Below are 21,557 nucleotides of genomic sequence, written 5' to 3'. Positions count from 1 at the left end.
AATTTGCTTACTGTTATGGGGGGTATAGAGTATTAAGGAGAAGGGCCAACAGCTAGAATCAGGATGTATCAAAATTAGTGGAGATCAGATAGGCCCGGCCGGCCCCCAATAAGAACATAAACAATATTAATTTAGTGGCTTCACGAAAATGTCAGCCTAGAAATTGATCATTGATCCCCTACACAGGAAGAATGGATACTCATTTAAAAACTAACTTATTTATTAAACCCTCTTAACAACCCCCCATATACATTAACAACAATAACAATAACTACTTTACCACACTATCTTACGTCCACATAAGCAGGATACAAGGTTTTACAATTAGGACAAGCTAGGGTAAAGTCTACTTGTAAAGAACTCTAAAGCTTAAAGCAGCTTGGGGTAGTGAGCCCCACGTGGTACCCCAGGCGTTCCGTCTCCGAGCTTCCCAGTTGTTGTTGTTGTTGTTGCCGGGAAGATAACCTAACTGATCGTGCAGCTACAAACAATACAAGTCTTCACCGGCCTTCGTTACTCTACTAGTTCTGAGAATAGTTGATAATTAATTCAATGATATAATTAATCCACAACAAGCTCAAGAGTCTGAATGCTCTGTGAGAAACAAGATTCGTCTTACGTCTGGCAAGGAAGATAGGAACAAACGCGCATCAGCAATTCTATCAAATAATGAAACGTAAATTATTTAGAGCTCAATTTGACCTCTGGTTTCCAACTAAGGAACCCAGGGTCGTAACAGTGTCACAGTAACAAGGTTATCGCGAATAACCAAACTCGATTACGCGTTCACCATAACCCATGCTACATGGACATTTCGTTTTAAGTAGCTAAATGTAAAACAACAACAATCTTGTAAGCTCAGTATAGCTCAAAAATAACGCTCAAGAGTCATATTTACGATTGGCATCGTATTTTGAAAACTGCAGGTAGATTTGTGAAAAATCTGACCAATCGCCGTTTGAACTAATTTCCATATTTTCGGTATAAAAAGTAGCAATATAAAACTCCAAATTCGTGTAATCAATCTGAATTCTGCTCAGAAATAATGCTCAATAGTAATATTTCCGTATTTAAAAAAAAACTGCAAGGGGATTTGGGCAAAACCTAACCAATAGCAATTTTTACTAATTTGCATATTTTCGGTGTAAAAAGTCGTAATCTAAAACTCCAAATACTTGCAATCACATTGAATTCCTATCAGAAATAGCGCTCAATGGTCATATTTCTTATGAATATAGGTAGTATGTAGGCCAGGCTACATGTGCAGAGCCCGGCCTTCCATCACAGTCCGACACGGGGGGCCAGGTCGCTCACCCCACGAGTCTGGGATGTTAAAAGAGGGTCAGATGACGGCATATAAATGAACGGGTAATAATTTTATCCACGAATAAGCCCCCATACCCACCATGGAGCCACAGTTAGAGCATAGGACACCCGAAAAGTCTTTTTGGCACCCCCCCCCCCCAAGACGATAAGACACCCGAAAAGACGATCTGCATCCTCCATGGGTGCATGAAACATAAAACATAAGTAAGAGGAAAAAGCATCTAGCACAATTTGTGAAGACGGCAGTAGGAGCATAAGGCTTCAACATGACAGAGGACTGTCCCATGGAGCATCACACTCCGACAGCCGCCCACGAAGGCCCCCTCACGACGGCAACGGGCTGTAAAGGGACAGGGACAGAAAGGACGAGATCCATGATTCTATCCCGAATCGTCTCTACTTGTCTCATATTTTTTTACTTTAGAAGAAAGTTGAAAAATTAACTCTCCAAAATTCCTTTTACAATTTAATCAAAACACTAAGAGGTGAGTTTCGTTGATGCTTGTCAACATTATCAAAAACAAAAGCAGGTTACAAGTTACATGTGATTGATTGATTGATGAAGATTAAGCCGTCCAAGAGGTGGAACAGGTATGAGTAAGTTATAAGCGTTATTGTTTTAGATTCAGCTACTCACAACAAAAAGTTCCAAGCAGCCAGGTTATGGTGAGCCCGTTGTACTCACCTGGTACAGGAGACGTGCAAGTTACAAGTGTTATTTGTTGCTGTTTTAGATTCAGCTACTTACGTGCCCAATAAATACGAATTTTGCAAATTAACTGAGAATTCGACGTTCATAAGTGACAATTAGACAATCCTGCCGGGGACGCCATACCTGCGAGCGTCGTCACAGGAAATACGACTACACAGACCGTTCATTTTTTTATATACAAGATATTTTACATTTTTGTAAAGCCACTAGCACGCATAGCGTTTCGGGCAAGTCCTTAATCCTAAATTTTTTCCCCGGAATACAACCCGCCAAATCCTTTAACAATCAGGTACCCATTCACTGCTGGTTAAAGAAGCTACAGATAAGGATTGGCGCCCAGTCAATCCTCTCCAGCCAGAATACGAAACAGGCCAAAGCGTTCGCGAAGCACTCGCCGAGTGCGGAGACGGCTATGAAAACAAGATTGTCGTGAGAGGCTAATTGTTGATGGGCTCACAGACAGGATTCACTTGTGTATGTCTCCATACCGGGGTCCTCAGGCGAGATTTCTTGTTTCTCCTAATCAGCACGATGAAGATTATTGTGTTGACGGACATGAGACAAGCATAGAAGAAGGCTTCGTGAGAGGGTCGGTGCTTGAAGGCCCCCGTGGCAGAGCTCAGGCTCGTTAGTCCTGCAAAGAGCCACAAGCCGACAGTAATTGTGAAGAGATTGGCTGCCTGCAGTGAAGACTTCATGGCCATCGGGGCCTGCGAGTAAGCAAAGTCCATGCCAGAGACTGAGAAGAGGACCTCGCCGATGGTGATGAGGACGTACTGGGGAAGGAGCCATAACATGTGGACGTTTGCAGGGGCCGTCATGGGGAAGAGGAAGACGTCGGTGGTGGTGATGACGATGTCGTACACACCGTCCTGGTACACTGCAGCCTCTCCAACTTCCACCTCTTCCACCATCACCTTGTACTCCTGGGGACTGATGCGCTGGAACTCCGTCTTTCCCTCCAAGAGCTGGAAGTTGTGGAGGATGGTGTCGTACGTGAGCGTCACGTTGAGCTCGTTGTGCGCAGGCGCCAACACTCGCACCTGTCAGGGCGAACCAACACAACTGAACAACACCAGGAAATCAGGCCCTAAATTTTACGGATTATTTATTTCTAAGGCACCATCAAATAATATTAACAATAACAATGATAATATCAGTAATGAGAAAATCACTTCAGCAGTGGGGATCGAAGCAACATCTTGGTGAATGTCAAACACGCGCTAGGCCCCCCATAACATGCTACAAAAGATATTCATCCAGACACTACTTTGTTCTCTAAGGATTTTGTTGCTAATGAAATTGTCTTAAGATGAAGTGGCATCTTTAGACGATGTAGCATCTTAAGATAAACCAGCATCTTAAGATGCTGGACCAATCCCTGCTCGGCTCCAGTGATTTTATCATTGATAAATCACGCTGTTGTGATTGCCTTGTGACTATCAACAATAATAGTAACAAAACTAATTAAAAACTCTTATTTATTAGTCAAAAGCATTCAAAACTTATTTAATAAATTTTTGAGGATGGAGAAAGTTGTAAAATATCTCAGATTATGAAAATGTTTCAATATTTGTAAAAGTAAAAATAATTGCTAGGATATTATCATTCTCTGCCTGAACTGTGTTGTGAAGCATTATACTCGCCCGTTGTTGTGTTTTATTAATGTATTTTACAGTTGACTTGACATCATGGTGACACTTTATGAGACACTTTCCAGTTGCAAGTTACTTGAATTGATTAGTGCTGAATTTTTAGTAAAGTCTGCTCTCATTGTTAGCATTTAACTTTTTAAAGCTATGAAACTGAGAGGAAATGATTGGGGGCGGGGACTCACTTTGGTGTCGGCATCTTCGTCCTTGATGTACTCGAGTGTGGGAGGGAGAGCCAGCACGCCAGTGGAGGTGACAAGGAGTGTTGTCTCATGGGCATCCAGCACCCTCACTCTCACCTGCCTCATGTCTGGGGAGAGGCAGGAGGCTGTCACCTTGGCCTCCACCTCATCACCATGTGTGACAGTCAAGCTAGGCAGAACCACCTGGCCTCCGCTCTCCACACTCAGCTGACCGGTCTTGACGAAGGGCACCTCCACCACCATCTGGCAAGGCAGTGCGTTGTAAACGTGGATTCTCGCCTGCTCTGGAGGAATGAAAGTCTGTTCCACGCTCATATTCACCAGTGCGTAGACCAGGAAGGCGATGATGGTGAAGCACATCCCCGCGATCATCCGGGATGTGGTCTTGGTGAGGACGCCAACGCGGGCCAACAAGGGGTAGACCACAAAATCAAAGAGCGGAATGAGAGCTAAAACGAGCAGTGAGTTGGCAGTGGAAGACATATCTGGCGGGATCCTATAGCTGCCCACCATACCGTCGAGACGTTTAGCCAGGAATATCATACTAGTGAAGGTCTGGTAGAAGAGAACCCAAAAGAGCGGGAAGGTGCAGAACAGCAGAAGGACACGCAAGGTCACCTTCACGTCCAGCAGCAACTGAACATCATATTTGTCCTGAGCACGGTCAAGCCAGTGCTGCACAGGCTTTCGGTTCTTATCCCAGGTCTTGCGAACCGCGTATGCAACGCAGCGAACTGTTTTTAGCATCATTGTGTCTGGGGGCCCCTCCTTGTACTGCGACCTACCTGTAATATAACAAATACATAACAGATAATAGAGATGATGTGAGAGAATTAAAACACACAGAAATCACATTGAAGTGATGTATATCAATGAGAAAATCCACTAGGGTCACGAACCTACGACCTTGGCATTACCAAGCCGAATACTCCACCACTAGACCATCGCTGATTTGTAAAAGTCATACAACCGGATTTCTACTGAATTCACAGAAAGTCTGGAGGCCCCTACTGAAGCCAGTCCAAATTTTACGTATAACCCACAATTTAATTTATTTTAATTATTAGGGGGAAAGCGCCAAGCCATTACGACTATATAGCACTGGGAAAGAGTCAGGATAAGGATTTGGGATGGGACGGGTAAAAGAAATGGTGCCCAACGACTTGGACGGTTGGTGATTGAACGCTGTGGGAACCGACCTGTGAGATTTATATTTATTTAATTTATATGAATTTATATTTACGTTAATTTATATACTTCGATAGCAATTTGTATAATGATAAGTGGACTGTATTTCTGCAATAATCTCATAATCTCACAAATCGATCCTCTACACATTAGGGGGGGTTATTAAATTAATATATATGCAGCCAATCAAACTACAGTAACTACATACATTGAAGAGGTTCCTTATCTTATAGTACAGCAGGTTAGTCCACCAGGTATAACTAGGGTGTAGACACCAAATTATCCTTTTTGAGGTAGCTTCCATATCACCCAGTAACTGGTGCACAAATCTTGCTTCCTCGTCTTGACCTGTCAAAAGTGCGCTAGCTGTGAAGCCAGAATCCTATATATGACAAGTATTTCAGAGAAAACTGTACGTGGAACATGAAGACCTGGCTTAATTACCTTTAGTTTGAGGCTTCCACGTGATCTAACCGGGTCACCCTATATCCTGACATTAATGGCCATAAATGAATGATAAACGGGTTTCGGAAAGAACACTTAACTTGAATTGTAGACATCGTGTTGGAGATGGTACCTTTGGTTTCCATAACACTACGTCCAAGTAAAATTAACAGGAGCCGAATTTGCTCCCGTGTGAGCCTCTGGTCTCGTTAAAAACAATGGCTGTTTAACACTCCATACTATTGACGTTACTGGCCGACATTGTCCAGAATGATAGGAGCCGAATTTGCTCCACACGTCTCGGAGGTGACACAACAATGGCTGCCCCCCTTCCTCCTGACGCCTGGCCTACTTTGTCCAGATGTCAATAAGTGATAGAAGGGTCACATTTACTCTACTTTAACATTGATAATTAAGTTAATTTATATAAGATGTTTTATGATGGTAAAGTCCAAAGACTAATGTATTTAAGAATAATTCCCACCATAATAGGTGGTGAATTATAATAGTATGTGGTGATGATATCCCGTTTTCTATAGACGGTAATTCCACTACAAGTTACGTTTTCTATGGGTAACTTGTTTATACAATACAGCTATTATCTGTATGATATATTAAATGGTGTCGGATTTTCCGACAAACGCCGACCTGCATGAAGCGAGACCGTCGCCCTACCTTAGATTTAGATTTAGATTTTTTATTCAAGTAAATCTACATACATTGAAGATAAGTTACAAACATTTAAAGATAGAGCTAGTACATACAATACCTAAAGCCACTAATACGCATAGCGTTTCGGACAAGGAGTGTGTGAGGGAGGGGGGGGGGGAAACACTTAGACTAAAACTTAATAATAATTGAGCTTAAAGTATAAATTGTGTTGAAAAAAGGAGTAAAAATAAGTGGGCGGGGACATGGCAGAAAATAGCAATTATGCAAGTTGGTCAACAAACAGCATTGTTTAAAATAGTAGACATGGGTTGACATTTAGGAGTAAGGTAGGTTACATGGCGTTTATTATGTAAGTTTTAAACTGGTTGAGAGAAGTACAGACTTTGACATGATTGGGCCATGACCCTTGACCTTCCAGTCAAAGTGGCTGGGGTATAACCCACAAGCACTCAGGTGGAATGGCAGAGTGGTGCCACACCTTACGCCTCAACTTCAGAAACACAGTGTGTTCCAGTGTTTTTTACGTAAAACTTGGACTGGCTTCAGTAGGGGCCCTCCAGACTTCCTGTGATTTCAGCAGAAATCTGGTTGAATGACTTTTACAAGTTACGGTGGTCTATTGGTAGTGTATGCGGCTTGGCCATGATAAGGTCGTAAGTTCGTGTCCTCTTCATTGCCCTAGTGGAATTTCCCATTTTCTGAGAGATGTGCCATTATGTGCCTCTGTAACCCTTTCCACTACTGCCCACAAGATGGGTATAGGGTGCATAATAAATGAAATAAACTAACTAACTGTCCAGTTATGATTAACTAGACCGAATTAAACATCCTTGCCTTAGAAGCAAACAATAGCCAAGGAGTTGGCCATTGTATTTGGTGTGCAGTATGACTTTTCTGTCTACGCACTGTGAGAGCGAAGGTAAGGAGACCCATCTTGAATTTCCCAACGACCGCCATGTTCATAGCCTACAAGCTAGGGGAGACATGGATAAGGATAAGTCTACAGGCTAGGGACAAGCCTACGAAAAGGCAAGTGTGACAATCACGTAGGCACGTAGGCGCAAATCTATGTGATTGTGGGAGGCATCAGTGCCTCTTCCTCAATGGTCAAATTCATAGATCTGACAGCTGGTTCCCCATGAATGCTTGTGAGGTCCCAAAGAAGCCCGCCAAAGCATCCCTTCTGCCCCTAAAGTTTGCTTAAGCCAGACGTGTGAGGTCTTACTAGATGAGCCAACTAATAGTGCACTACCTGAGCTGTCAAGTGGAGACACTGGGGAGAGTATTGCACAATTATATATTAAGAGACAGTCTACAAATCTCATTGATGAAATAAAGATTATCATATGTATGCGAATTATTTTCAAGAATATTTATACCCGTCTTAAATTTTTAAGAAGAATGTTCTAAACTCTGTTTTCCTAATGAACAAACATGAGTGAGTACTGTTGTATGGGACAAAACATAAATTGATTGATTGATGAATATTAAGCCACCCAAGAGGTTGCATAGGTATGAATAGCCCGTAACAAAACATAGGAAAAGGAAGGAGATTAAAGGCATAGTGGGACACACCGTTGGACTAATTACCTGCTCGTTCGCCTCCTACACTTTACAGCCTTCTCTGACTGCGTCTAATATGCTACGGTGACATCTGGGACTAATATGCTACGGTGTCATCTGGGACTATTATGCTACGGTGTCATCTGGGACTATTATGCTACGGTGTCATCTGGGACTAATATGCTACGGTGTCATCTGGGACTAATATGCTACGGTGACATATGGGACTAATATGCTACGGTGTCATGTGGGACTAATATGCTACGGTGTCATCTGGGACTAATATGCTACGGTGTCATCTGGGACTAATATGCTACGGTGTCATCTGGGACTAATATGCTATGGTGTCATCTGGGACTAATATGCTACGGTGTCATCTGGGACTAATATGCTACGGTGTCATCTGGGACTAATTTGCAGCATTACACACATATGTTTGTGGCTTTACAAAAACGTTTTATTAAGTCACAAAATTTGTATTAAAATAGTCCATGGTGCCATCTTGAAAATACATCAACAAATAATAAAAATTGTTTAAATATTATTATCCTAGAGGACTGACCAGCAGCGAAGATGACGGTGGAGACAACCATGAGGCCGGCCATTATAATGTAGGAGAGGAAGTAGCAGTCATTACCGAAGCACTGGACAGAGTCTCGTATTTGAGCTGTTATGAATAGCCCGACGAAGGCGCCAGCGTTGATCATCCAGTAGAAGGCGTAAAAGAACCTGCAACAGAAATGACAAGTTGAGAGAATGCTAAGATGACAACTTACCAGTTTTCTGGTTTATGTGCAAAAAACGAATTAATAACTCCATCTAGCACGTCATCGAGAGCAGGAATGTTTTGTCTTTCCTAACTACTTGACCATTTCAAAGTATTATTGAAGCAAACTAAAATGCACACGTCTTATACACAGATTTCGCTAAATATGACCATGGAATAGGAGCCATGATCACTTCTTCTATAGTTTTCCATCATCAAGCATTAAGTCCTTGTTAACGCTTTCCTCTGCGAGTCTGTTCGGGAACTTGGCTGCAACTTTTTAATTGCACCTCCTACCGTGTATAGCAAAGACAAATATCAGCCACACCACAGACCCCTTTAACTCCTTTACAAAACCCACCAACCTGTGAACTCCCTCTTCCCAGCCTTCCACACCCATCAATATCCCCAATTCACCCTGATGAACCTCCCTGACTTTAACATACCTCTTCTGTTGCTCCCGTTGTTCTGGGACTTTGAACTGGTCGGCCCCGAGGGAGGAGTACACAGCTTTCATGAGCCCTGTGCAGATGCCCAGCGCCAGCATGCCCAAGACTCCTGTGAACTTGGCAGCGCTGAAGGAGGCCATGATGGGAGTGACCGAAGAAAGGGTAAAGATGACGGCGCCCACTGTGTACCCGCAGCACATCAGGAACACTGTGCGAGCCTGTATGAGGAAGGTGACAGAGACTAAGAGGTGTTGAAGAGGTACGGGGAGTATTATAGTGTGAGGCTGCTTGAGCGAGAGTGAAGTTCAGCTTAGAAGATATATACAGATAACAGGACCTTCACTAAGTCAACTTAGTGAAACAGAAGTTAACTTTTGCTTTTATCTCAAGACCGGATAAGACGCGTTCCGTGAGCGCTTTGTCCTGGATTCGTATCTTGTCCGGGGAAGATTTACTTGGCGTCAATCCTTATTAACTGTAGCCTCTCTTTACCCACCAATAAAATGGGAACCTGGTTGTTAAACGATTTGGCGGGTCGTATTCCGGGGAACACAGGATTATGGACTTGTCCGAAACGCTACGCGTGATAGTGGCTGTACAATAAATAATGTAAGAACTCTTGTATAAATAAATAATAATAATAAAAAAACTAATGTTTGATGTTCATTACACATGATACATACAATCAACACGCATACACACCTGGGTGAATGTTTTCACTGTGCGTACCTACCTGTGCGTAGTAGGCCTGGTCGACGACCGGGTCGCGGGGACGCTAAGCCCCGGAAGCACCTCAAGGTAACCTTCACTAGTGGCAGGTCCTAGTTATGCTTGTCTGCAGTGACAATCTTCACTACACCCACATAGTTCTCCCGAGCTGTGACCCTCACAACTCACGACCATCACTATACAACATTCACAATTCTCATTATACACAATCCTCACTACAAGCAAACAGGCGAAGATCATCAGTATATATACTGAATACAATGAATCACGATCTTCACGCAAAGTATATTATGGTAAGGATCCACAATACACACGATCTTCACCTGGGGTCTCTGACCAGGAGACCTGGTCAGAGACCGGACCGCGGGGACCTTAACTCCCGGAATCATCGCAAGGAAAGGTAGTAGTAGTAGTAGTAGGCATCTATCAGTCTCAAGAGACTATGGCGTTGCGCTCTGGTTGTCGGTCTGGAGTGGCCTCTCCAGGGCGCAAAGGCAGAGTAGGTTGATACAGGGGAGAAGCTGTCACCCATGCAGCAGGTCCCCCTCTCCGCGGCACCGAAAGTCTCCAATGGAAAGGCAAACGCTAATACGATTGATTCCAGTGTCGTCCCAGGAACTGTCAGAATGAAGTTGAAGGCAACAACGAACTGCTCCAGAGGCTCCAGCTCCGGAGTTTAAGGTAAGGTAGTGGGCATCCATCAGTCTCAGTACATATGGACTTGCGCACTGGCGTTGGCCTGGTCTGGAGTGGCCTCACCAGGGCGCAAAGCCAGGGTAAGTTGATTAGGGGGAGAAGCTGTTACCCAGGCAGCAGGTCTCTCCACGGCGCTGAAAGTCTCCAATGGAAAGGCATACACCAATACGACTGGTTCCAGCGCCGTCAATCCTACGTCAGACCTACCCCAGATAGGTCTGGGGTAAACATACGAGGCTATACACACAATCCTCATTATACATGACCTTCCCCTTGGCTATTCCTGGCCAACTTCGTCAGTATACACGCCGACCACGAAAACAGGTTCGTATTGATATATAAGAAGCAATTTGCTACCTTAATTCTACCTTGATTAAAGACCAAACACGTACACTTGTTTGTCTTGCCTGCCTTTCTCCTTATAATTCTGAGCGCGCTCCCTGATGCCGTCATTCCTTACCCCTACCTGATGTATACCTTTATAATCCCGGCTGTTGTTTATTGACAGTTACCCCGACTGCTCTTTACGGCAATCTTTTGGTGCTCTCACAACCATGACTGGCAATGTTTATTGGTATGCTCAGATCCTGGTTCCCCATATCATGGTAACCCGGGTCCTGACTTTCCTGCTCATGCACCCCTTACACAAACACTCACAGAAACCTCCTTCCATCGCAGTAGCACCAATTTCACTCTCCCATCAATTGCAACCCACCAACCACCAATTGCCACCCATTTAGCATCAACTACCACCTATTCCGCTTCCTACATTTCTCCTTGGAACTCAGTCACTCTCGTCTGCCATCTTCCCTTCACCAGCCCCCAAGCCAAACAATTTCCACTCCACCAAAGTGAAACCCCCAGCTCAATGCCACACAGACATCCAACACCCTGTTCCCTTTCGACGGGGGAGGGAATTGTGCCCAACCACTTAGACGGTCGGGGATTGACGCCGACCTGCATGAAGCGAGTCCGTCGCTCTACCGTCCACCACAAATGGTTGGGCTGGAAGTTGAGAAAATAAGCAAAAGAACGTGGAAGAAATATAGAGAACACAGAGCAGAAGGAAATCACAATGTATACACAGAGTCCAGAAATGATTACACAGAAACCAGAGAGAGGCAGAGAAACAGTATAAGAATGACATGAATTCAGTGCTAAGTCCCAGCCAAAACTGTTGTGTAGCAACATCAAGAGGAAGATGACTGCGAACAACCAGGTTATCAGACTTGTAAAACATAAGGAAGTAATGCTACGAATGATGAGAAACTTAACATCAGCTTTTAAGAAGAATTCAAGCTGGAACCTGATTTTGCCACTACAGTTAAGAGTCCAAACCGAATGGGGACTTCCATAGGAAAGCCTCACTGAAATTATAATGACGACCAGATGAAGTAAGGACGCAATTACAGTTTCTGAACGTGACGAAAGCTGTAAGACCAGACGAAATATTCCCATTGACTCTAAAAAGAGGCAACTGAAGCAATTGTGCAACCCCCCCCCCTTGCTATAATATTAATTCCTTGTCAAAAACAGGAAAACATCCTGATTGCTGGAAGATACCTAATGTGGTACGACTCTGCATTCTATACTATAAAGGCAGAAACCGTTATACTATAGAACCTTATCACTGACGAGTATCCCCAGCCACTTACTAGAGAGACTGATCGGAAGCAGGTTAATCGAACATTTAAAACAGATAAATTTTGTCTCAAAACACCAGCACGGATTTTGTAAAGCAAAATCCTGCTTGACAAATTTACTGCAGTTTTGCAGTAAGAAGACAGAAATGAAATAAGAGAGAGAAGGATGGGTAGACAGTATATTCTTTGACTATCAGATAACATTTGATAATGTCCCATTCAAAAGACGCCTTCATATCAATGTTTGCAGATGATGCAAAGTGAATGAGAAGAGTCATTAGGGGGCGCGCAAGGGGACACAGGTGGAAACTTATTAACTAATTGAGTCACAGACACTAGAAAGAATTTTTTCAGTGTTCGGGTAGTTAGAAAATGGAATGCACTAGGCAGCAGTGTGGTGGAGGATGACTCCACACACAGTTTCAAATGTAGATATGATAAGAGCCCAACAGGCTCAGCAATCTTTACACCAGTTGATTGACGGTTGAGAGACGGACCAAAGAGCCAAAGCTCAATCCACGCAAGCACAACAAGGGGAGTATACACACACACCCGACCCACCTTGCCCAGATAGACATCGGCCAGGATGGCGCCGGCAATGGGGGCGAGGTAGACGAGGCCTTCCATGATGGCCTTGACTGTCGTGGCCGAGGAGGAGGTGAAGCCCAGCATCCGTTGCATGTAGAACACAGCACCACCGAAGAGCCCGTAGTAGACGAGGCGCTCGAGCAGGTAGGACACCAGGATGACTATGGCCCCTCGAGGGTAGGCCATCATGACTGCCCCGCCAGACCTCCTTCTTCCGTACGCCATGACGCCTCTCTTACTTCACCTGTTTCAGTATAAACACAATTAAAAACCATAATGAAGGATGCCTGGATTTTTTCTTATTTTAAACATTGTGAGAGAAGCCTATGCTAAACTTGCATAATTTCAAAATAAATTTTAAATACATGGATGAAAGGAGATACTTTACAAAATTTGACGAGATTTGTGAAACTGACATCGGAGTACGCAGTAGTTGTATGGTGGCCATATCTAAAAAGATACATACACAAAATATAAAGGGTAAAAAGACAAGCCACCAAACGGCTTCCAGACCAAAAGCCCACAAGAGCTATGAGCTTGAGGTGCAAAACAAGCACAAGCGAGGAAAGAGAAGGTAAAGAGATATAATCACAACATAAAACCCCTCACAGGAATCGAAAAATTTACCAAAGTGGGATTATTAAAACTTGAGACTTCTGGAATAAGAGGCCACAGCCTAAAGCTTAGAAAGCAACAGTGTCGAAAAGGTATGCAAAAGTTCTGCTTTGCGAACAGAGTTGTAAAAGGTTGCAACAATTTAAGGGATGTCGGTAGATGCCAAAATTATCAGCGGGTTCTGTCATATGACAAAGATGAAGGGGAAGACGGGACACCACGAGCGTAGCTCACATCCTGCAACTACACTTAGATAATTATAAACTCACACACACATAATGCAATTGCAGGTACCTCTTGATCTTGGTAGCATAATACAAATTTTATCACCACCTAAAAGATGGCTTATTTAGTAAAATTCAGTTTTTTTTCAGTCATGAGTAGTCATTATGAATTATATAATACTGTCAACATTCCTTATTTTTTTCGATCAACTTTTCCCAGAATTTCATTACTTGAACAGACGCGTGGATTTACTTCATGTACACAGAACATGAAGTAAACCTTGATGAATAATATGGTAACGTTGTTTGTAGGCAACGTCACCCCTCCTAACGTAACCCCACAACCATTCCTGGAACTGTCTACCCCACACAACCTCAAGCTCATATGCAAAAATATCGACATGATAACACCGACCTCTGCACATTCAGAGATGACATTTTACTGTATAAAATACGAACAGTAATGGTGAGCTTACCAGAGTGAACAACTGTGGTGGGGAGGAGCTGCGGTACCCACCGTGTTCAGGTCCACACTGACCCCAGTAGCATCAGTAACAGCCAGCCGCCCAACAGTTGTGGTGGGGAGGCTGGCTGTTACTTTAACATAGATCTTAATGTCATCTACAGATTTGATGATGAAGTTTGTAATATCCTATTCTCTGTCATTCACTTATGTGACAGAAAACAGTATTCCACTCTCCACATTTCTCCCGTCAGATTAATAATAATAATAATCCTAATAATAATTTATATTTATAGAATAATACATAAATTTGATCAAAGATGCAGTTGAGAACTCGTTGGTAAACACTGTACATTATAAAAGTCACTAATACACAGTTTTGGGCGCAATGTAAACCTGCCCATCCTCCTGTTTAGATAGTACCTCTCGTAATTATATGGACTGTCGTACATATATTGACGTAAAGGACAATTTGAGAGAATTTGGTACTAATACCTTTATTGAGCCTGGAAAAAATCAAGCTAAAACCAAATTTAAATATTCTTAGGACTAATATAGCACTTTGTTACTTGGTTGAAACAGGGGGAGGCCTTAAAGGCCTTGTTAGGCCTTAAATAGCGTGTATTAGGCCTAGGGTGGTTAGGTTTTATTAGCAAAATATATACAAAACCTTTCCCGATTTTTCCAAATTCAATAGTACCAAATTCTACTTTATAATTGTCCATTACGTCAATATATGTATGATGGTCCACATCGTTACTATTAGTATTATTAAAACAGTGGGTTTCGAGCGGGAAGGAGCACCATGGACTGTCTTCTCAGCATGGAACATTGAATAATCAACCCATCCTCCGAATTGACAGTACGATTTAATACTAAGTAATAAGTACACTTTCTAACTGTCATAACCAGTGCATAAGTGCACTTATGGGGCTGTTACATTTACCCAACTCCCTCCCCCGATTTAATTCCCCTCGTTTTCTGTTAAGACACACAGAATTTTAGGATGAAATTTTCAATTTCAAGTTGCAATACACAAGTTTTAAATATCAAGAATTTTTTTTTCTGGTTTATTAAACAATATAGATTTTATACAAAATTTTTAAATATCATGAGTTATTTTACAATTTATTGATATATTTGAGTTTTGTTTTATTAGTTTTATAAAACTGTAATATCAATATAGCTATAGGTTAAGTACTAATTGTAATTAAGAAGCAATAAAATTATTATCTTCAAAAACTAAGACGGTTAGGTGAGGTTGTGGTTTTCTATTCAGTTTTTTGGGTAAACTCAAATATTCACAATATATTTGACAGTACGATTTAATACTAAGTGAAAATAAGTACAATTCCTAACTGCTATGAATAGTACATAATTGCACTTATTTGTCTCCTTACATTTACCACCCCATTTTTGGAGGACGGGCTGGAATAATGGGCAATAATCGCCGGAGGAGGCTGCTTCTTGCAGCTTTCTTTGACATCCAGAGTGCGTCTGACTCTGCATCACACACTGCTGTCCTTCAGGGCTTGGCTCGACTAGGACTCTCAGGTTCCGCAATAAGATGGTTTCAAAACTATCTAGAGTGTCGTCTTTTGGAGTGGCGGTGGGTGGTGTCGTCCCTTCGTCCTGCCCGGTCACCCATGATGTTTCCCACGGAGCGATACTCACCCCACTCCCATTCTCCATCATTCTCTCTGATCTTCCAGTTTTCTGTGGTGCCCAGGTTTTAGGTTAGGCAGCTAACTTATAGGCTTGTGGAGATGGTGCCATTCTTCTGAAGGCGCAGAGTTTCCTGCGGGAGGCGGAGTATGCGCTCTCTGCAAATGTGATGGGGAAGAGGCTCTCAATCAGTCCGAAGAAGACTTGCAGGTGGACCTGGACCTGGACCTGCTTACAGGCTCAACTGGTGGTGACTATCGAGGGTCGTCGTCTCCCGGTCGCCACGGATCACAGGTGGCTAGGAGTGGTTGTTGATGGCCCTCGGCTATCGTAAAAGCGTCACGTAGCTTCCTTGGGGGAGGGGGCCGGGCTCCTATCTGCACCACATCACCATCATGAAGCGGCTTTCCGGGATGGCATGGGGGGTTTCGCGGGTGTCCCTCTCTCTTAGTTCTCTATAAGGCCTTCCTATGTAGCAGGATCATGTATGAGATTAAAGTTTATGGTTCGGCGGCTCCATCGGTCTTAGCGCAGCTTTATTCTTTCCAAAATGGTGCCCTTCGCTCTGCGTTTGGGGTTATGCCCTCCTTGCCAGTGCTCTCTCTCCATGCAAAGTCGGGGGTTTGGCCACTGCGATTTGGACGCCTTCTAGTCCTTTGTCGACGACTCCAACGGATAGTGCGTCTCCCAGCTGCACTTTTGCTTACTCGCTTGCAGTCCGATGAGCACTTGTGGGATGTGCCGGCGGGACGTTTCAGGCGCCGTCATCTGTCTTTCGTAGTCTGAGCCTTTGACGCTTATTCAGAGTTTTCCGTTCCAGTCCCAGAACCCGTCCCTGGTTTGGTTATCAGTGTTTCGGTGGACGTTTTCATGCCTCCTTGCCGGAAGAAGGATTTAGAGGGTCTAGACCCTTCGATATTCCCTGACCTGCGTGCTTTATACCAAGGATACCTGAAGGTTTACACAGATGGGTCCCATGTTAATCAGTTGCCGACAACCTCGGCGGCTGCTTTCTACGCTCCTTTTTCCTTGTATCAGACATGGTAACTTTCTCCTGATCATTCGTGCCTGGCTGGGGAACTTCGCAATTTTGCTCGTATTAAGACTCCTCCATCAAGTTTCCGGGCCCTCATTGGTTGTCTTCTACGTGGACTGTCTTGCAGCCCTGTGTCTGATATCATTTCAGCGTTTGCGGGTCCACCATAATATGGTGGCACAGATCCGTGGGGAATTGCTGTCTTACTCAATTTTCCCGGGTTGGTCAGTCTCTGCACTGGGTTCCATCTTATGCCGAAATCATGGCAATGAGAAGGTAGATGAAGTAGCGGGATTGGTGTATGCTCACCATGAAGTTACACAGGTACTTCTGGATCTAAAAAAGACTCTGTAGCATCTTCAAGCAGCCTGCCTCACGGCTTGGGTGGAGGAGATGTTGACCTTCCTTATGTTTTCTCTGGGTTGCCTCCGATAGAGTGCCTCTCCCCGTCCTCAGGCCCGTCAACACTCGCATCTTCTTGACATGACCCTTACTCGCCTTCGGATAAGGTAAACCTCTCTGGGTGCGCATCTCCATCGTCTTTAAGTTGGTGGATTCCCCCTACTGTCAGTGATGTTCGAACCAGGAGGATAATGTGGAACATCTATTTCTCCATTGCCCACGGTTTCACAGTGCACGTCAGACTACAGTGCTGTCTGTAGGCTGCATATTCTTTGCCTCACGGTTCCCATTCTCCTTGATAGAGCGGGTGCAGAAGATGAGGACGTCCATTATGGCAACCTTCTCTATACCTTTCACTTTATTGGACACGTCTGTCAACAGTAGAGACTTTAGGGTTACCATCCCTCTCCGCACTTTTCTGGTATCGTGCAGCTGGGGCGCATCCGAGTCCTCGATCGTCATCGCCCCTATATCAACAACAACAGTACTATCAAAACAGGAGGATGGGCTGATGTAAACATAATTTGGATATTTATTTACATGTATAATTGGGTAATACTTAAAAACTAAACAGAAAGTTAGTTTACCTATAGGAGTTGTTAAAGATATTTAGCAAATGATTTACAATTTGAAAGTGATATTTAGAAACTGAAGTATTTTATGACAAAATAAAGGCAAAACACAGCACACAAATGCGCCTGTGCACGTGCACACGCAAATGATGCTCATGCAGCACTAAAAATGTGATTTGATTAAATATCTTTGACCTAAATAGTCACGATCGTTTAGTTTTGTTCATTTATTATGCACCCCATACTCATCTTGTGGGAGGTAGTGGAAAGGGTTACAGAGGCACATCATGGGCTCAGGGACTGAACCCCACAATTCATTTAGCTAAGCAAGTTACAATCTTGATGAGCTAGTTACAAAATTCAGTATAAATCGTCACATCATAAATGGGTTTGAGATCGACTACAAGTACAATTTATAAATTAAGCAACTGACATATGTGGAGAGCTAGTGTCACAATTGATATGTTTGTCCTGCACACCGCCCCCCATCCAGTGGGCAGCGGTGGAGAGGTTAGAATCACTTAGATACTACCTACTGTTTGCAAACTGGGGATATTTGGCTAAAATTTCTGGTAGCAGATCATTTTCAATGAAATATTTACACATTGTTGGAACATTGGTTATAGAATTGTCCCTGAATTTATGTATCTTTTCGCACTCCATCACATAGTGACGGAGAGTGTCCGAATAATTTTGTTGACAGTTTACATTTGGTCAGGTCTAAATCAGCAGACAATGAGAATTCCCAGAGATACTTGTAACAAAGTCAAAGCCGAGCAGTAGTAACATCTAGAAGTCTTCTGATTTTATTGGATGAACCATAGATGTGTGGCTCCTCTTGCATGATAGTGTGATGATAGATGGAATTACTGGTGTCGGATTCACTTTGCCTCAGATCTACAAGATCTTGTTGAAGTTCTTGGTGTACTGCTGCTCTCAGATCGCTCATTGACAATCCAAGGTTACACTCAACGTCTCCTTTAATCCTTTTGTACCAAGCTCTCTCTCTATCTATACTGTTTTTCAGATCCTTAAAAAGACAGCCGCATTTTTCCTGTTGCTGACTTGGCTAGTTGGGTTCATCCTTATTCATCATTAGACTGATGATTATTCATTGGCGTTGTTGTTTTAGATTCAGCAACTGGGAACAAAAAGTTCCAAGTACCACGGGCTATGGTGAGCCCGTAGTGGACTTGCCTGGCACAGGAGCGGGACTGTATGTTCGGTGAAAGATTACTGTCATATCATTCACTATGCCAAAGAAACAGGGAAAGATACGACAGTAATCACACGCACCGACGATCGTAGGAGGCTTCGTATACATAAGGAGGTGTTCATTCGGTAGCTGACACCAGTAATCAACATCCAGATGAATTCTACTTCGAGCATACAACTGTTCGATGGTCCTCCACTGATCCGAAGGGACGATGTAAGACCTAGCGGACAGCTAAAAGCCGGAGTCAGGCAACAATCACCTCACCCTACCCTTCGCCACTCCCTACGATTAAGGGGCTTAATTTTGGTGAATCGTAGAGTGGGGTGTATCCACATTAATAAATGTCTAGAAGTCTTCTTGTAAGCGCCCCCTACCCAGCACCGCACCTGTGCCAGGTAAGTCCACTACGGGCTCACCATTAGCTCTTTTGTCCAGCCTCTCAACTGTCGATCAACTGGTATACAGATTCCTGAGCCTACTGTGCTCTATCCTATCTACATTTGAAACTGTGTATGGAGTCAGCCTCCACCACATCACTGCCTAATGCATTCCCTCCATTAACTACTCTAACACTGAAAAAGTTATTTCTAACGTCCCTGTGGCTCATTTGGGTACTCAGTTTCCACCGGTGTCCCCTTGTTTGCGTACCACCCATATTGAACAGTTTATCCTTTTCAACCCTGTCAATTCCATAGCTCATGCTACCTGCCCCGCTCCTGTGCCAGGTAAGTTACGGGCTCCCCATAGCTCGTGCTTGTTGGAACTAGTTCTGAGTAGCTGAATCTATAACAACAACAAACATCTTGTAAGGGTGTCTGTTATAAATTTGCTTACTGTTATGGGGGGTATAGAGTATTAAGGAGAAGGGCCAACAGCTAGAATCAGGATGTATCAAAATTAGTGGAGATCAGATAGGCCCGGCCGGCCCCCAATAAGAACATAAACAATATTAATTTAGTGGCTTCACGAAAATATGTCAGCCTAGAAATTGATCATTGATCCCCTACACAGGAAGAATGGATACTCCTTTAAAAACATATTTATTAAACCCTCTTAACAACCCCCAATATACATTAACAACAATAACAATAACTACTTTGCCACACTATCTTACGTTAAAAGCCTTGGTCCACATAAGCAAAATACAAGGTTTTACAATTAGGACAAGCTAGGGTAAAGTCTACTTGTAAAGAACTCTAAAGCTTAAAGCAGCTTGGGGTAGTGAGCCCCACGTGGTACCCTATCACAACACAAACACTTAGGGATGCCCAAAACACTGGCTTATACTACACAATCACTATACAAGTCACATAAGCCTATCTAGTAGCACGGTTACATAGGAGGATACTTATCTTAGCTGTTGTGGAAGCTTAAGGTAAGGTAAAGGGGGAAGGAGGAGGAGAATGAAGGCAGAGCCCCACAGGAAGATGTTGTCACACCACAGCCAGACCCGAGAAGAGCGCACCCCAGGCGCCCCGTCTCTGAGATCCTCAGTTGTTGTTGTTGTTGCCGAGAAGATAACCTAACTGATCGTGCAGCTACAAACAATACAAGTCTTCACCGGCCTTCGTTACTTTACTAGTTCTGAGAATAGTTGATAATTAATTCACTGATATAATTAATCCACAACAAGCTTAAGAGTCTGAATGCTCTGTGAGAAACAAGGTTCGATTTACGTCTGGCAAGGAAGATAGGAACAAATGTGCATCAGCAATCTTATCAAATAATGAAACGTAAATTATTTAGAACTCAATTTGACCTCTGGTTTCCAACTAAGGAATCCAGGGTCGTAACAGTGTCACAGTAACAAGGTTATCGCGAATAACCAAACTCGATTACGCGTTCACCATAGCCTGTGCTACATGGACATTTCGTTCTAAGTAGCTAAATCTAAAACAACAACAACAATCTTGTAAGCTCAGTATAGCTAAAAAATAACGCTCAAGAGTCATATTTCCGATTGGCATCGTATTTTGAAAACTGCGAGTAGATTTGTGAAAAATCTGACCAATCGCCGTTTGAACTAATTTCCATATTTTCGGTATAAAAAGTAGCAATATAAAACTCCAAATACGTGTAATCACCCTGAATTCTGCTCAGAAATAATGCTCAATAATAATATTTCCGTATTTAAAAAAAACTGCAAGGGGATTTGGGCAAACCAATAGCAATTTTTACTAATTTGCATATTTTCGGTATAAAAAGTCGTAATCTAAAACTCCAAATACTTGCAATCACCTTGAATTCTTCTCAGAAATAGCGCTCAAGGGTCATATTTCTTATGAATATAGGTAATATGTAGGCCAGGCTACATGTGCAGAGCCCGGCCTTCCATCACAGTCCGACTCGGGGGGCAGGTCGCTCACCCCACGAGTCTGGGATGTTAAAAGAGGGTCAGATGTCGGCATAAAAATGAACGGGTAATAATTTTATCCACGAATAAGCCCCCATACCCACCATGGAGCCACAGTTAGAGCATAGGACACCCGACAAGTCTTTTTTGCACCCCCCCCCCCGACAAGACGATAGGACACCCGAGAAGACGATCTGCACCCCCCATGGGTGCATGAAACATGAAACATAAGGAAGAGGAAAAAGCATCTAGCACAATTTGTGAAGACGGCAGTAGGAGCATAAGGCTTCAACATGACAGATGACTGTCCCATGGAGCATCGCACTCTGACAGCCGCCCACGAAGGCCCCCTCACGACGGTAACGGGCTGTAAAGGGACA

At 43.4% G+C, this 21,557-nt stretch overlaps 1 protein-coding gene across 1 annotated transcript; it reads right to left on the bottom strand.

The window, feature by feature from the left end:
- Positions 1 to 202: 202 nt before the first annotated feature.
- LOC138365213 (peptide transporter family 1-like) lies at positions 203 to 14,050 on the bottom strand. Its single transcript, XM_069325449.1, has 6 exons — positions 13,947 to 14,050; positions 12,605 to 12,875; positions 8,973 to 9,193; positions 8,323 to 8,489; positions 3,876 to 4,678; positions 203 to 3,081 (listed from the first exon to the last, which is right to left on the bottom strand). The coding sequence occupies exons 2-6, from the start codon at positions 12,854 to 12,856 to the stop codon at positions 2,476 to 2,478; spliced, it is 2,049 nt and encodes a 682-aa protein (XP_069181550.1). The 5' UTR covers positions 12,857 to 12,875; positions 13,947 to 14,050; the 3' UTR covers positions 203 to 2,475.
- Positions 14,051 to 21,557: the final 7,507 nt, after the last annotated feature.

The sequence above is a fragment of the Procambarus clarkii genome, chromosome 16 (assembly GCF_040958095.1).
Source record: "Procambarus clarkii isolate CNS0578487 chromosome 16, FALCON_Pclarkii_2.0, whole genome shotgun sequence".
In the NCBI taxonomy this organism is placed as follows: Eukaryota; Metazoa; Arthropoda; class Malacostraca; order Decapoda; family Cambaridae; genus Procambarus; species Procambarus clarkii.
The sequence above is the reverse complement of the archived record's forward strand: the minus strand, read 5'-3'. Positions and strand labels throughout refer to the sequence as shown.

What these genes read in the sequence shown, in the direction of transcription:
- LOC138365213 (XM_069325449.1), bottom strand. Translation starts at nt 12,856, where the DNA reads ATGGCGTACGGAAGAAGGAGGTCTGGCGGGGCAGTCATGATGGCCTAC. An exon ending in CCGATGTCTATCTGGGCAAG is followed by an intron (nt 9,194 to 12,604) that starts GTGGGTCGGGTG and finishes TTCCTCATACAG; the next exon opens with GCTCGCACAGTGTTCCTGAT. An exon ending in CAACGGGAGCAACAGAAGAG is followed by an intron (nt 8,490 to 8,972) that starts GTATGTTAAAGT and finishes TTTCTGTTGCAG; the next exon opens with GTTCTTTTACGCCTTCTACT.